General features: G+C 40.6%; 1 protein-coding gene across 2 annotated transcripts in view; it reads right to left on the bottom strand.

The window, feature by feature from the left end:
- Positions 1-12,500, bottom strand: part of akap6 (A kinase (PRKA) anchor protein 6) — a 171,329-nt gene that overhangs the window by 18,738 nt on the left and 140,091 nt on the right. For both annotated transcript variants that reach the window (XM_069717070.1, XM_069717071.1), the window contains exons 18-19: positions 1,225-1,308; positions 768-920 (exon numbers count right to left, since the gene is read on the bottom strand). In XM_069717070.1, coding sequence (XP_069573171.1) covers positions 768-920; positions 1,225-1,308 — 237 coding nt within the window. The remainder of the gene's footprint in view (positions 1-767; positions 921-1,224; positions 1,309-12,500) is intronic.

Genomic DNA, 12,500 nt, shown 5'->3' with positions numbered 1-12,500 from the left:
CCAATTTGATGTCATGGCAGTTTTGGGAACAGGGAGCATGAAGAATGGGAGTGGGTAGCTAAATTTAGTTTGATTGTGGTTAAATATCAGTGAGCCATCAATGATAACAGACAAAGCAAATCAATCATGCCATAGAAATAGACAGGTCAGAGGATTGCCCCGTGAGGAATTCCACAGGTCGGTGAAAGACAATTGAATATTTTGTCAGAATCGTGATGGTGTGTGAGCTAAAGAAAACAAATGTTTGAAATAATTCAACCTTTAGAGACATGCAAAGAGGATCTACTGTCAAAAAGCAGCTACTGACTGAGTGACAAAGGTTTCGGGTAACCCATCAGAAATACCACCTACTCCTCAGTACAGTTTGCATTTGACTGTATCCACAGAGCGTCAGGGAAGACGTTATCATCTGACCACAAGCAAACTGTTACTGAAACCTCACTAACAATTTACTTTAATGCTTTTTGTTGCCCTGTCTCACCTGGGCTACAAATAAAAAGGTGAAACCACTTCCTGATTGTGTGAAAGTTGGTGCTTTGTTCTGGAGTTGACGCTCATTTCACAAAACATTACGACACTTTCTCGGGCTGTAGAGATTGTTCTATAACCGACACGCTGTAGCTTCAATCACGGAGCCATCTGTCTTTCACGGCGCATTTTAGCATCAAATCAAATGCTGACATGCTCACTGAGTGTAACAGCGCGTCAGCTGACTGCCTGCAGTGTAGAATGAAGGATGTAAAGTGTAAATGTCAGAGCGCTCTAACCTGCTGCTCCCCCAGTTCTCGCTTCAGTCTGTTCTGCCACTGCAGTGCCTGCATCACGATCGCCTCCCACCTCCTCTCCAGGTTGATTGACAGCAGCTGCAGGGCCTCACGGTGCTGCTCCGCATCCGGGCCCACCTCAGCCATGGGGCCCGACTGTCCCGGGGGTGGATATTAGAGAGACAGTGTTAGATGTAGTTAAACTTTTTCCTCAATTCACAACAGTCATGATGGTCAGATTTTGATTCACTCAAAAAAAAAAAAAAAAAAAAAAAAATTTAAATCATTATTTTCCCTTAATGTTTTTTTAAATATAGTAAAAAAAGAAAAAAGAAAAGTGATGATAAGTTAATTTCTGTCAGCAATTGAGTGTATCCGTCTCTGCTAGTGGTTTCAAACTCCCCTTTGATTTTGTCAGGTCAGCTGTGACGTCATGAAATTTGTGTTTTCTTTTACTCACCTGGCTTTGTTGCAGCAGCTTCTGGCAAAGTTTCAGAACAGAGGCGACTCCACGGCGTCGGGCTCGAACCTCCGAACAAAGGGACTGGATGTCCACATGGAAGAGAAGGACAAGGAAAAAGAAGCAAGGTCAAAATAAGGCTGGAAATATTCTAAGATAGGAACCAAAATAATGGAAAAAGTAAATCACGTGTCAATAACAACATTAATGCCCTGCAACACTCCCTGCTTTGATTAAGACCGGAGTTAGTTTTAATATTTGTTGGGTTTAATTTCTACTGTTTCAAAGGTTTCCTTATTCAACTTATTTATTGGTAGTTCTGGTGTTTCTATTGTCCTTAACTGAGAAACCTTCTTGTGAGAACGTACTTACAAACGCACTGAAACCAATCTTTACCCAACTACGTGCATAACTTCCACCTACTATAGTGAAGCGGTTGAGATAATCATAATAAACTGTTAGTTTGTTTCTCCGCCTGGCAGGCTGCTCGTGTTCCTGCAGCGTTGTCACCATGCCCCCATATGCCAGTCATTAATTTGGTGAATACAATGTTATTTTTATGGGCAGAAATTATGGACATATGCATGAAAATGAAACCTAAATAGTGGCAAAAAAACAGAAGAGTCTTACACGATAAAGCAACAACAACAAGAGGTACCCACATTTGTTTTTATGTATTCTCTCAATTCTCCGCAATTCAGCGCTGTTAAATTCAGGTCATTCATTACAGTTTATTAGCATAAAGTCAAATCCAGCACACAGCTCCTTGATCAGCAGTAACAGTGCATAAAATAAATGACAACAGCCAATATTCCCCCCTCTGCTTCCCTCTTGGCTCCTGTCTAATAAATTCAAAAAAAGAGGGAAAAAAAGAAAAGAAAAACAGGGATTGGCACTGCCTATTATAAATCACTATATGCTGATGAGTTTTCACACTCAAAGGTCAGTGTGTGTGTGTGTGTGTGTGTGTGTGTTTTTGAATGTTTACTCATGCAGGCGTGTGCACGAGTGTGTGTAGAAATGTGTGCGCGCAAAACATATGCATATATTTCTGTGTGTGTGTGTGTGTGTGTGTGTGTGTGTGTGTGTGTGTGTGTGTGTGTGTGTGTGTGTGTGTGTGTGTGTGTGTGTGTGTGTGTGTGTGTGTGTGTGTGTGTGTGTGTGTCTGTCTGTCACAGAATAGAGGGGACCGCCTTACTCCTCTGCAGCAGGGACCAAACACGTCCAAGCCCCAAACTATTTATGCTAATCCAGCCCGCTCGCTGAAAAGCACTTCCTTTACATTTTCTTTACATTTTTCCAATAAATATTAAACACTATTACAATGAAATGGGATTCTCGTTCTCTCTTTTTCTCTCTCTCTCTCTCTCTCTCGCTGGCGTGCATGCACGCTCACACTCGGCCTCGTTCTCACACACACTCAACACTTCTTCTGTCTTTCATCTCCTCTTTCTCGCTCTCTTCAGTTTAGCATATTTGCGGCTCGCCTGCTTGTCTAAACAGGAGATGGGGATGCAGAATACAGCAGACAGGATCAAGAGAACAAGCCTGGTGTGTGTTTGAGTGTGCGTTTGTGGGGCTGCTGATAAATTTATTCCAAACAGGAGGTGTGTATTACGTTGAAGGGGGGAGGCTCTATAACAACAACAAAACGACTGAGTGATACTCGCTCTGCGCCAAATAACTGCAGCAGACAGCGCGGAGGGAGCACAGGAAGATGAATTAGACTAAACTGAAGCTGGAACAATAATTCAGCCTGTTACAGTCAGAGGGTGATGCTCACAACTCAAAAATCTGCTTGAAAGTCTAACACTAATTGAGAAATATTCTAAACTGTGTAAATTACCAGGATTATTACAAACATAAGCAAACCCAGTATCCTGGCAAAGCACGATAGCCATACTTTGGGCTGGGAAGGCGTGAAACTTATGTATTTTGTAAGCGTGAAACTTGTACACGTGTAAATGTCATGAAGGATCATGTGACCGAGGTGCTGCAATGGGAGGTATTGAGACCAAGTACAATCGGCATTTCTTCGGCATCAATCACAGACTGCCATGCAGGATGAAGAGGTTTGAATCCAGGAGGTGACGATGCTTTTCTAGAGTTGTTTTTTGCTTCCGAAGCCCAACCATGTTGCTAAGTTTCCTTTTCCTGTAGATCACATGGCTCTAAGCACACAGTAGGTTTGATTTTCATCCACTACAGGATAACGTGTAACTTTCACGCCTAGTGTGACCAAAGCGGTGCAGTGGCTGGGCGTGTCTATTTCACGTTTTGCCGTGATACCGGGTTGCAAAATGAACTGCTTGCCTGAAAAGGTTCTCAATACAGTCGTCTACACAAGCCGTGTAATGACTCAAACTACACCCACACTTTTCATTTGTAACTGCAACCCAAAGTGAAATTATAGACTTTAAAGACGCCCTGCAGTGAAAATCCAGTTTTTAAACTTGTTAACATGTCCATGTGGGGTTTTTGTAATAGCTTGAAGATATATCATGAGTGAAATAAGCAGTCGGAAACATGGATTCAGACAGCCACGGCTTCATACGTCATATATATGTTCTTGTTTTACAGTTTCATGCTAGTTCTGATGTGTCCTATTGGTTTATGAGACAGTTAATGCCTGTTAGGCCTCAAGTAAACACTGAATGTGCTTACAGGAAATCTCTGTGGGGGTACGATGAGAAAACAGACCAAAGGAGCACCCTGTATGTCATCATCAATATCAGTATTATGTCCGCAGGTTGGAGAGCTTCAGGGATGAAAACTTGTTTGGAATTTTATTTTTATAGAGAGAAATGAAAAAGACAGAATCCTAAGTCTCTATTGTTTTTGCACTGCTGGTTCTTTATGCACTGCCCCCCCTCCCCCGCTCCCTCTTTTTTTTTTTCCTTCCCGTGGACCGGTCTAGCCTGGCTGGGCCCATATTGACTCAGAGGGCTCTACAGACACAGTCAGACAAATATTTGCTAAAAAGCTTTTCTTCCAAAATACATGGGAAGCCGTGGAGTGGCCGCAGAGAAAGAGATGGAGGATGTAGAGTGAAGGTTGAGACGGGAACAGAAAAGCCCCAAAAAACACGTGTGGGATGGGTCGATGGAGAGGAAAAAGAGTGTAATATAGAGAGTAGTGTGAAGAGAGAGGAAGAAGATTAAAGTCAGATATAGGAGGGTAGAAAAGATTCAACAAAGACCATTAGATGCTCCGTTGATGTTGCTTCTTTGATGTTCCAGTGACAGACCGGCTCAGGATGAAGCTGCTGGGATGGTAGTCACCATGTGCATTTTGCATCAAAAATCCAACCCTGAAGTCGGCCTCAGTCGAGCTGCATACTACTGCTTTGTCCACTGCATTACACATTAAACTCCTTTACCCGAACTGTAAATGAAGCTGCACAAACTCTGATAAACACACTGTATGCCGAGTCACTTTTTCACAATAAAAGCCTCCAACTAATTCACCCGTGAAATGCTTTTATTCTGAAGCAGCAACAGCAAGAAACGTTTGGTTTGCATCAGCTGAAGAAACCTTTGTGCAGCTGAAAACAATCAGCAAACAGTACAATGAGGCCGATTCCAAAGTGTAGAAATGGACAGAAAGGCAAAGCTTAAGTCCAAACCACAGACATTCAGGGAGAAGCTGCAAGAAAAAACACGTCACGGAGTTTGAGAAAAAAAAATCCCGACTTGAAGCTGTGCTACTCTGCTGGAAAATAGACTATTGCTCAATCCGGGTGCGACATGAGATTTCATACATGTCCAGAGTTTCTTAAACCCACGAACACAGTGAGTGTTAGAGGACCCTGAATATCATGAGATCTTGTTCCCGAGTGAGAGATCGACAGGCGAAATGGCACAGTGTAATGCCGGCGCACTACCAGACTGTTGCGGTTGAAAAAGAGCTAAAGGTAAAGCTCTCAATTTATTCAAAGCTCCAAACACACAAACATGAGGCCAGTTGTGGTCATTCAGCATCTGATCTGCCTCCTCTGCTGCCAGCCTGAGAAAACACTGGATTACATATCTCAACTGTATGGCTGAAGCGTGAAATAGACACGCCTGCCCACTGGAGCAACACCCGAGATAGACACGCTTTGGTCTGTCAAGATGTGAAAGATACACATTTTCCTGTGGTGAAAATTAAACCTACTGCATGTCATTTGAATGAAAATTTTACGTTTAGCAAAAAAACATTGGTTTGGGTTAGGAAAGCAAAAAAAAAAACCTCAAAAGCAACATTGTCACTTCCTGGATTCAAACCCCGTCGTCTTTCTTAGTCTGGTCACCACCGAGCAGCAGAAAATAGAGCGATGGATAACTTGTTTTAGCTTCTTTGAGTCATTATTACTCACACGAACCCTCATTCCTCCCTGTTTGTTCCTGTCCTCTGTTTTTCCACATGGTTGTGTTCAAAGTCGATCAACAAGAGAGACATGAGAAGAACCGGTGATGTCTTTATCTCCTCATTTGTTTTCCACCGTCTGTCACTCAACATTGTCTTTCAGGAAGGGTGACCGACTCAGGATAAACAAAAGGAAGAGGATCTGTTCTCCTCTTCCTCTAATTCCCCCTTCACTCTCTCTCTCTCTCTCTCTCTCTCTCTCTCTCTCTCTCTCTCCCTTTCTTCCATCCCCGTCTCTCTCTCTCGATCTCCCACTCTCCCCCACTCCATCCTCCTCTATCTCTCTCATTCTTAAATCTCCCTCTCCTAAAACAAAATCCTCTTAACTCTCCTCCACCTCCTCATCTCCACAATCTAATTACCAAGACCTGCCGTGAAGAGAGGGATGGAGGAAGGGAGAGAAGGGATGGAAGGAAGAGGAGGACACAGGTAGAGGAGAGTGGAGGTTGTTAGTGTGGTTGCTATGTCGGCCTTTTTCACGACTTTAGAGCACTTTGAAATGAGAGAGAGATCTACAGTAAGACGAGACCTGTAGTGCCGGTGTCGTTACGATACAGCAACTCTGATACTGAAATCAAAACGACTCAGTGATTCGAAACCCTTTAACGACTGTTTTTCTACCAAATCAGTTTTGTCGTTTCACAAAAGAAGCTTAAGTCTTCAATGATTCACTACAAAACACAAGCAGCAGTACTTTGCCTATATAAAATAATTCAGAAGTTATCCATTGGAAAATCTGCAATCAGCGAATACCAGACTATGAATTTAAGCAGATATCCAAAGCTTGCTTTTAGTGCGTGACCTTTTTTTTTTTTTTTTTTTTTTGGTGCTAAACATTTTGCTCTCTACCAAAAAAAATTATTTGATACGCAGCCTTAGACTTAACCAGACATGCAGGGATGGAAAAGAAAACCTTGAGAAAAGATGAATGTGCAAAAATGCTGGAGAAAGTGAGATGAATAGAAAAAAAAAAAAAGTTAGAAAGAGAGTAAGAAAAGTATTAAAAAGTAAAAGTACTGAAATGTAGAAGAAGAAAGAAACGAGAGAAAAAAGATACAAAGACAATGAGACAAAAAAACAACAACGTGGCGAAAGGATGAAAATTAAAGGACGCTGTAAAGGAAGGAGAGACAGAACTAAAGAAAAACGCAGAGAGAGAGAGAAGGAGAATTTTTGCTGCCTGCGCAGTGACCCAGTGGATATTTCAATCAATTACCATTAATTAGAAATCTCTGATTAATTCTATTTGTTGATTAAGTCAATTAAAACCACAAGCACTCGTTATCGCACAACGAGCCTAATGAATTCCTGTCGACAATTTGTTCCCACACATATTCCCACTGCTGTTGCTAATACCGCCTAAAGCTACCCAAACTTTGTGGTTTGCATTTCTCCCGCTTTTTTCTCCTCAGCTGACATTTGTCTTTTTTTTTTTTTTCCCCCACTCCCTCTTTTCTTCTTTCGGTACTTTACTAAATCTCCCTCCCTTAGTCTTTGCTGCAGATTCATTTCTTCCATCCGTCTAATTGAATTTATACGAATCCTAAAGTGACAGTAGAAACACATTGTGCTGCAGAGGGTTTGCTCAAAAGCACCTTGATGGGTGTCAATGTGTTCAGGAGGCCCTTCCTTCAGGATTTCAGAAGCAAAAATTCTCCACTCAAAACTCTAAATTTAAGGTCAGGGATTCCCAATTTTGGGTCTGGGGACCCCAAAAGGTCCTTCAAATAGGATGGAAGAACAGTGTACATGGTGATACACCAAGTCCACAACCATCCGAAGATTGTAAATGCTGTCTCGCAGTCAAATTGGTTGCCAGTGAAATACCAGCGGGTAACAGGAACATAGAGTTAAATTCGCTAAAATATGTAGGATCTTTAGAGGAACTTATTTCTAACCCATCAGATCCGGTACTATTATTATTTTCAGGATGTTTGGGGCGATTAAAAAATGTTATCAACTTTCACGTGTATTGTAGTTCTGATGTTGTGAAACCTTTGACGAAAAAAACATTTTATCAAAGTTTATTTTGTCCTTAAGTCAACAGGTTTTCTTCACACAGCAAATAAATAAAGGAGTGCGTCAGTATATTGAAAATTGAGAACAATGTTAATGCGACATTTTGAGTGCAATCAGAAAACTGTATCGGTGCAAATAATCCTCTGCTTTATCCAAAAATGCAAATATTTCAGAGTCACCGCCAAAAAAATTAAATGTACTGTAAAGGCGGTGAGATGGACGGGTTGTTAGAAGCAGATCCTCTTTGCACTGAAACAATATAAACAGACACCTGCCTGGAATACTCACATACAGGATGATAAAAGAGAAAGTCATAATGTTTCTTTTAGTAATTTCTGTCCATTAAAACACATTTTATCTACCCGAGTTGACTTTATAACCTGTAATCAAATTTATCAAAGGTTTAAAAGAAAATATTTTCACGTGATCACCACCTTCATTCAAAACATATCATAATTTGCTTGAAAGATGTGCTACGTATCGTTTTGTAAGATTTCTTTAAATGGGTCAAACCACATTATGGAATGAAACTGGATGCCAAACTGACCCAGAATCCACGTTTCCTGCTCTCTGCTTCTTAACGGCACGTATAAATGGGGTCTGAAAGACAGCGGGATTCATTAAGGGCTTTTAGAGCAATTCACTGGAAATGGAAGCAGACAATAAAGTAAGATGTACCTCTCCCACTCACTTTACAGCTGTCTGTTTGTGACATTTATGGCAAAACCTGCCAACCCATATGCATTAAAATATCAATTTAATATTCTGACAAAGTGAGAGCTCAAATCCAAAGGGAGATATTTGTGTTTTTTTACTTTTGGATTTCTCCTCAATGACTCATGTTAAGGCCAGACATCAGAGGTTGCAAAGTCGTGTGAAGTTGTTGAGGTCATATGAAAAAAATGAGGACAAAGTGGAAGATTCTTGTAAAAAAAAAAAAAAATGTTTTTGACATCATCAAAACCATTTAGAAATCATAGGAAAAGACTCCACTTATAACTTCCGATCACAAGTGATGATAATATTTTTTTTACAGCAACAAAATGTAACATTTGCTGAGGAGTGGCAACAGCGGCCTCTGTGGCCACAGATGGTAATTACAGGATTGCGGTGCATTAAATTCTGCTTCATGACTGCACTTGCACAAGCTAATAGCAACAGCTTTTAGCCCCACCGTAACTAGGCCTCGACTTATAGAATCTGGGGTTATATACACAACCAACGTCCATTTCTGCTTCTAGAAAGAAAGAAATACAACTTTGAAAAATACTTGGACATGGAAAGACAATCATTCGCTGTCACCTGCAGCTGGCTATTCGAAAGTATGAGGAGTTCAACAAACCTTTGTCACTGAAAAGTGCACTTTTTGCAAGAGATCTGACTATTTTACTAGTTACTCAATGCAAGAAGAACCAGCGTTTGGGCGGGAACAAAGGAGATACCACTCCCCCTATTACAAGCGATTGTAGCATCAAAATTATTTTGACGTCATTATTTTAGGGTAAAAAAAGTTCCATATTGTGGCTGGAAGTTGCTGGACTTTTACTCAGCTTCATGTTTCTTTGCTGTGATTATAGTCTGGAAACCCTGATTGGATTTTAGGTTTGCTCAGCCACTCGGAAAACCAGATCAGTTAATCAGTTAACGGTGAGGGCTGCTCCAAAAGTTTCAAAATGAACCCGTGGTTTATGTCCTTTAAGAGACTTTCTATACAGTGTGGCCAGACTTGCTTATTCCACACAGAAATTTTGGGTCTGTTAACATCAGTCTAGTAGTCGACTGATTAAATCTCTACATCCATTGCACAAACAGGAAGTTATAATGCATGATGTGGCATGACTTGTGCTGATGAAGGTGATGAGGTGTGTTTGAACTTCGGTAGAGCATTTTTCTGGTCAATAATTGCCACATTGGCCCAAATATAAGACAATTGTGTTTTTTGGGATATTAAGTTTGAAAAAGTATTATTTGAGGACAAAACAATTATGTGTTCAAAACGTCAGATATTCTTTTTGAATGGAGAAACACGGCCTTTAACAGAAAATGCAGCATTATGTATGAATGTCTTATAATTGAGATCATCCTAAATTTTGGACAACCCAAATGGGGTTGGAAAAACCTAAGAAAAAGTTAAATTATCTTTGTTTTTTTTAGATTTTAAACAATAATTAAATTGTTTGGCAGAACTGAGGCTTTGTTATACTACTGGAGAACAGACAATCTATCTGTACAACGTGTACTGACACGTTTGCAGCATGCTGACACCTTGATGGCAAAAATGATGCGATATGTAGTTGCTATCAAAAATGCTGTAAATAAAAATCTTGAATGTTTTATTGAAGGAAATGTTTGAAAGAAATCCACCTCTGACAAAAAAAAAAAAAAATGCTCCACAGCCCTCATGTTGAAAGTCAAAATGGATTACCGCTGACATCATCAGGTCTCATTGATTATCGTAAGTTATTATCTGAAGTCCATTTCGCCCGCTCGACATGCGGTGACATTTTAGGGATGAAAGCTTTACTCTTAAAATATTCAGCAGCAGTAAACAAATGGAGGATATATGAAGTCTTTGTGAGTGAAAGCATTTACTGTTCTCACTAATGCAGCAGAGCGAGCGCGCCGCGGCGACTTAAAACGCTTCTATCAATAAAATCCAATCTCCTTCTGTCTGTCTGCATTTTTCCGTATATTCATCTTTTCAACTCTTTCTCTCATCCGTCTTTTTCTTCCCTTTTCTTTACAGGCCGCTCTCTCTTTCCTCGCCGGTCTTTCAATCTTTTTTTGTCTCGTCATCTCTCTTGTTTTTTCTCCCTCCTGACCACTCTCAGTCACTCCACCTCTTTCTCCTCCTCCAATACTATCTTCACCATCTCCATCGTTCACCCTGTCTTTATCTTTTGTTTTGTCGCCTCTCCTTTCTCCGTTTTAACGGATGAAAGTGTTTTGCCTCCTGTCTGCATTTCTCCTCCTCATTGGTGGCTTCAGGGATGTTTTAGCTTTCTGCTATCGCCACTAAAATAAAAGGTTGCGGATCTGAGTTGGTCAAAAATCTGGATATTTTAAATCATTGTTATTTTCGCTACCTCTTCTCTACAAACTCTGACATGCTCAGAGGTTTTGTTTATTCTCATGTCAGCTTTGCAGCAATACAAAAAAAAAAAAAAAAACGTCATGGCTGCATTTATCTCCAAATTTGTTCATTTTAAATTCTTCTGGTAAATGAAGAATTAACTTGTTCCTAAATGGGGTGAAAAAGTTCCCCTTCTTTTTGTAGCTTTGTAGATAAATGTAGCTGAGACTGAGGACTTTTATCGACATGATGTTCTCCACAACATGTTTAAGGTAAGAAATGTGCCAATAGCCTGATAATAGCCCAACAAGCAACATAATAATTATGATGCATTCTTGGCCATAAGTATGGATTTTGACTTTACTTTTTCCCTGTTATTTCATTTTGAGAAATTTCAGGTGACAGTATTACTTCCACAAGAAAAAAAAAGACGAATTGGAGAAAAGCCCAAAATAAACCTGGCTTATCTTTTTATCCATCTTGTGAACCTTCAGGTTTATCAAGTTGAACATTTTTGGGCACCAAATCGACTTTTAAAAGTCTGTCCCACTCACGTCCAACGCAATGCTTCATAACTTATACTCACTGTTGTTGAGTATAATTATCTGAATCTGCTGGTTGCACCTTTTTCTGCAACATATTGCAGGTTGATGTACACCTCTGAGAAGCTGCTGTTGGTCAAAAAACTGCCTTTAAACAAGTATTTTACTGACGGTGGAGACTGAACATCCACTACATGGATAAAGTATCAGAGGAAACAACACAAAAGTAATTCTGATATTGTTTTATTCATGCAAAGTTTTAGGATGACTTGGTTTTAATGTAGGGCTGTGTAAAATTGTAAAAAAGTAAATGTAAAGTAAACATCAGATTCAGTGAAGACATCCTGACAGAGCGAGGTGGCATTAAGTTAAAAAACGATCATTAAGTTGTTTGGATGTGTCAAGATGTTTACAATAAAGTCCCTGAATGTTCTTCTGTTTCTCTTCATCATTCCTTCAATCTTTGTTTCTTCCTTCTTTTTAAGCAAATGAAATGTTTACTGTTTCCTTTTCTATTGCCATCTTTGTCTTTTTTACTTTCCTTGTATCTCTTTTCTTCTCTTCGCTGCCATCTCCGTGCTTCCTCTTGTGTTTTTTTTTTTTCAGCGTTTTCCTCCGTTTCGGCCTCTATTCTGTTTTTTTTTTGTGATTCTCTGTCTGTCTCCACTCCTTTAGCTGATGAAAGAGCCGTGTGTTTTCTTCTCCTCCCGAGCAGACCGAGATCAAAGTCTGATCTGTTTGTTGGTGCCGTTACCGTGGCAACGTCTCACCTGTTTGCTCGCCCTCAACCCCTAACGAGCAACTCTTAACGAGAAAACACCTCTTCAAAACACCAACGGATGCACATGCCAAACACACACACACACGCACGCACACACACCTTCCTGAGACATAAACACAAACAGAGCAGCAACTGATAAACACACACACACAGACAGGCATAATCAAAAGACACTCTCACACACACACACACACACACACACACACACACACACACACACACACACACACACACACACACACACACACACACACACACACACACACACACACACACACACACACACACAGCAGCCTGTGTTCTTGGCAGGGAGTCGGTGGATCTTTAATCCTCATCATGCAGCGGGTATCGATATCAGAGCATCGCTGTCACCTTCTATTAGCTGCCTGAGTGACACTGGAGGAGGGAGGTGTGTGTGTGTGTGTGTGGGGGGGGGGGGCTATGCTTTGGGGAG

The sequence above is a fragment of the Brachyistius frenatus genome, unplaced genomic scaffold (assembly GCF_029030835.1).
Source record: "Brachyistius frenatus isolate BFR_SWC_R1_liver_20210118 unplaced genomic scaffold, ASM2903083v1 Contig_168, whole genome shotgun sequence".
In the NCBI taxonomy this organism is placed as follows: Eukaryota; Metazoa; Chordata; class Actinopteri; family Embiotocidae; genus Brachyistius; species Brachyistius frenatus.
Note: the sequence above shows the minus strand (reverse complement) of the source record. Positions and strands in the feature narration are given on the sequence as shown.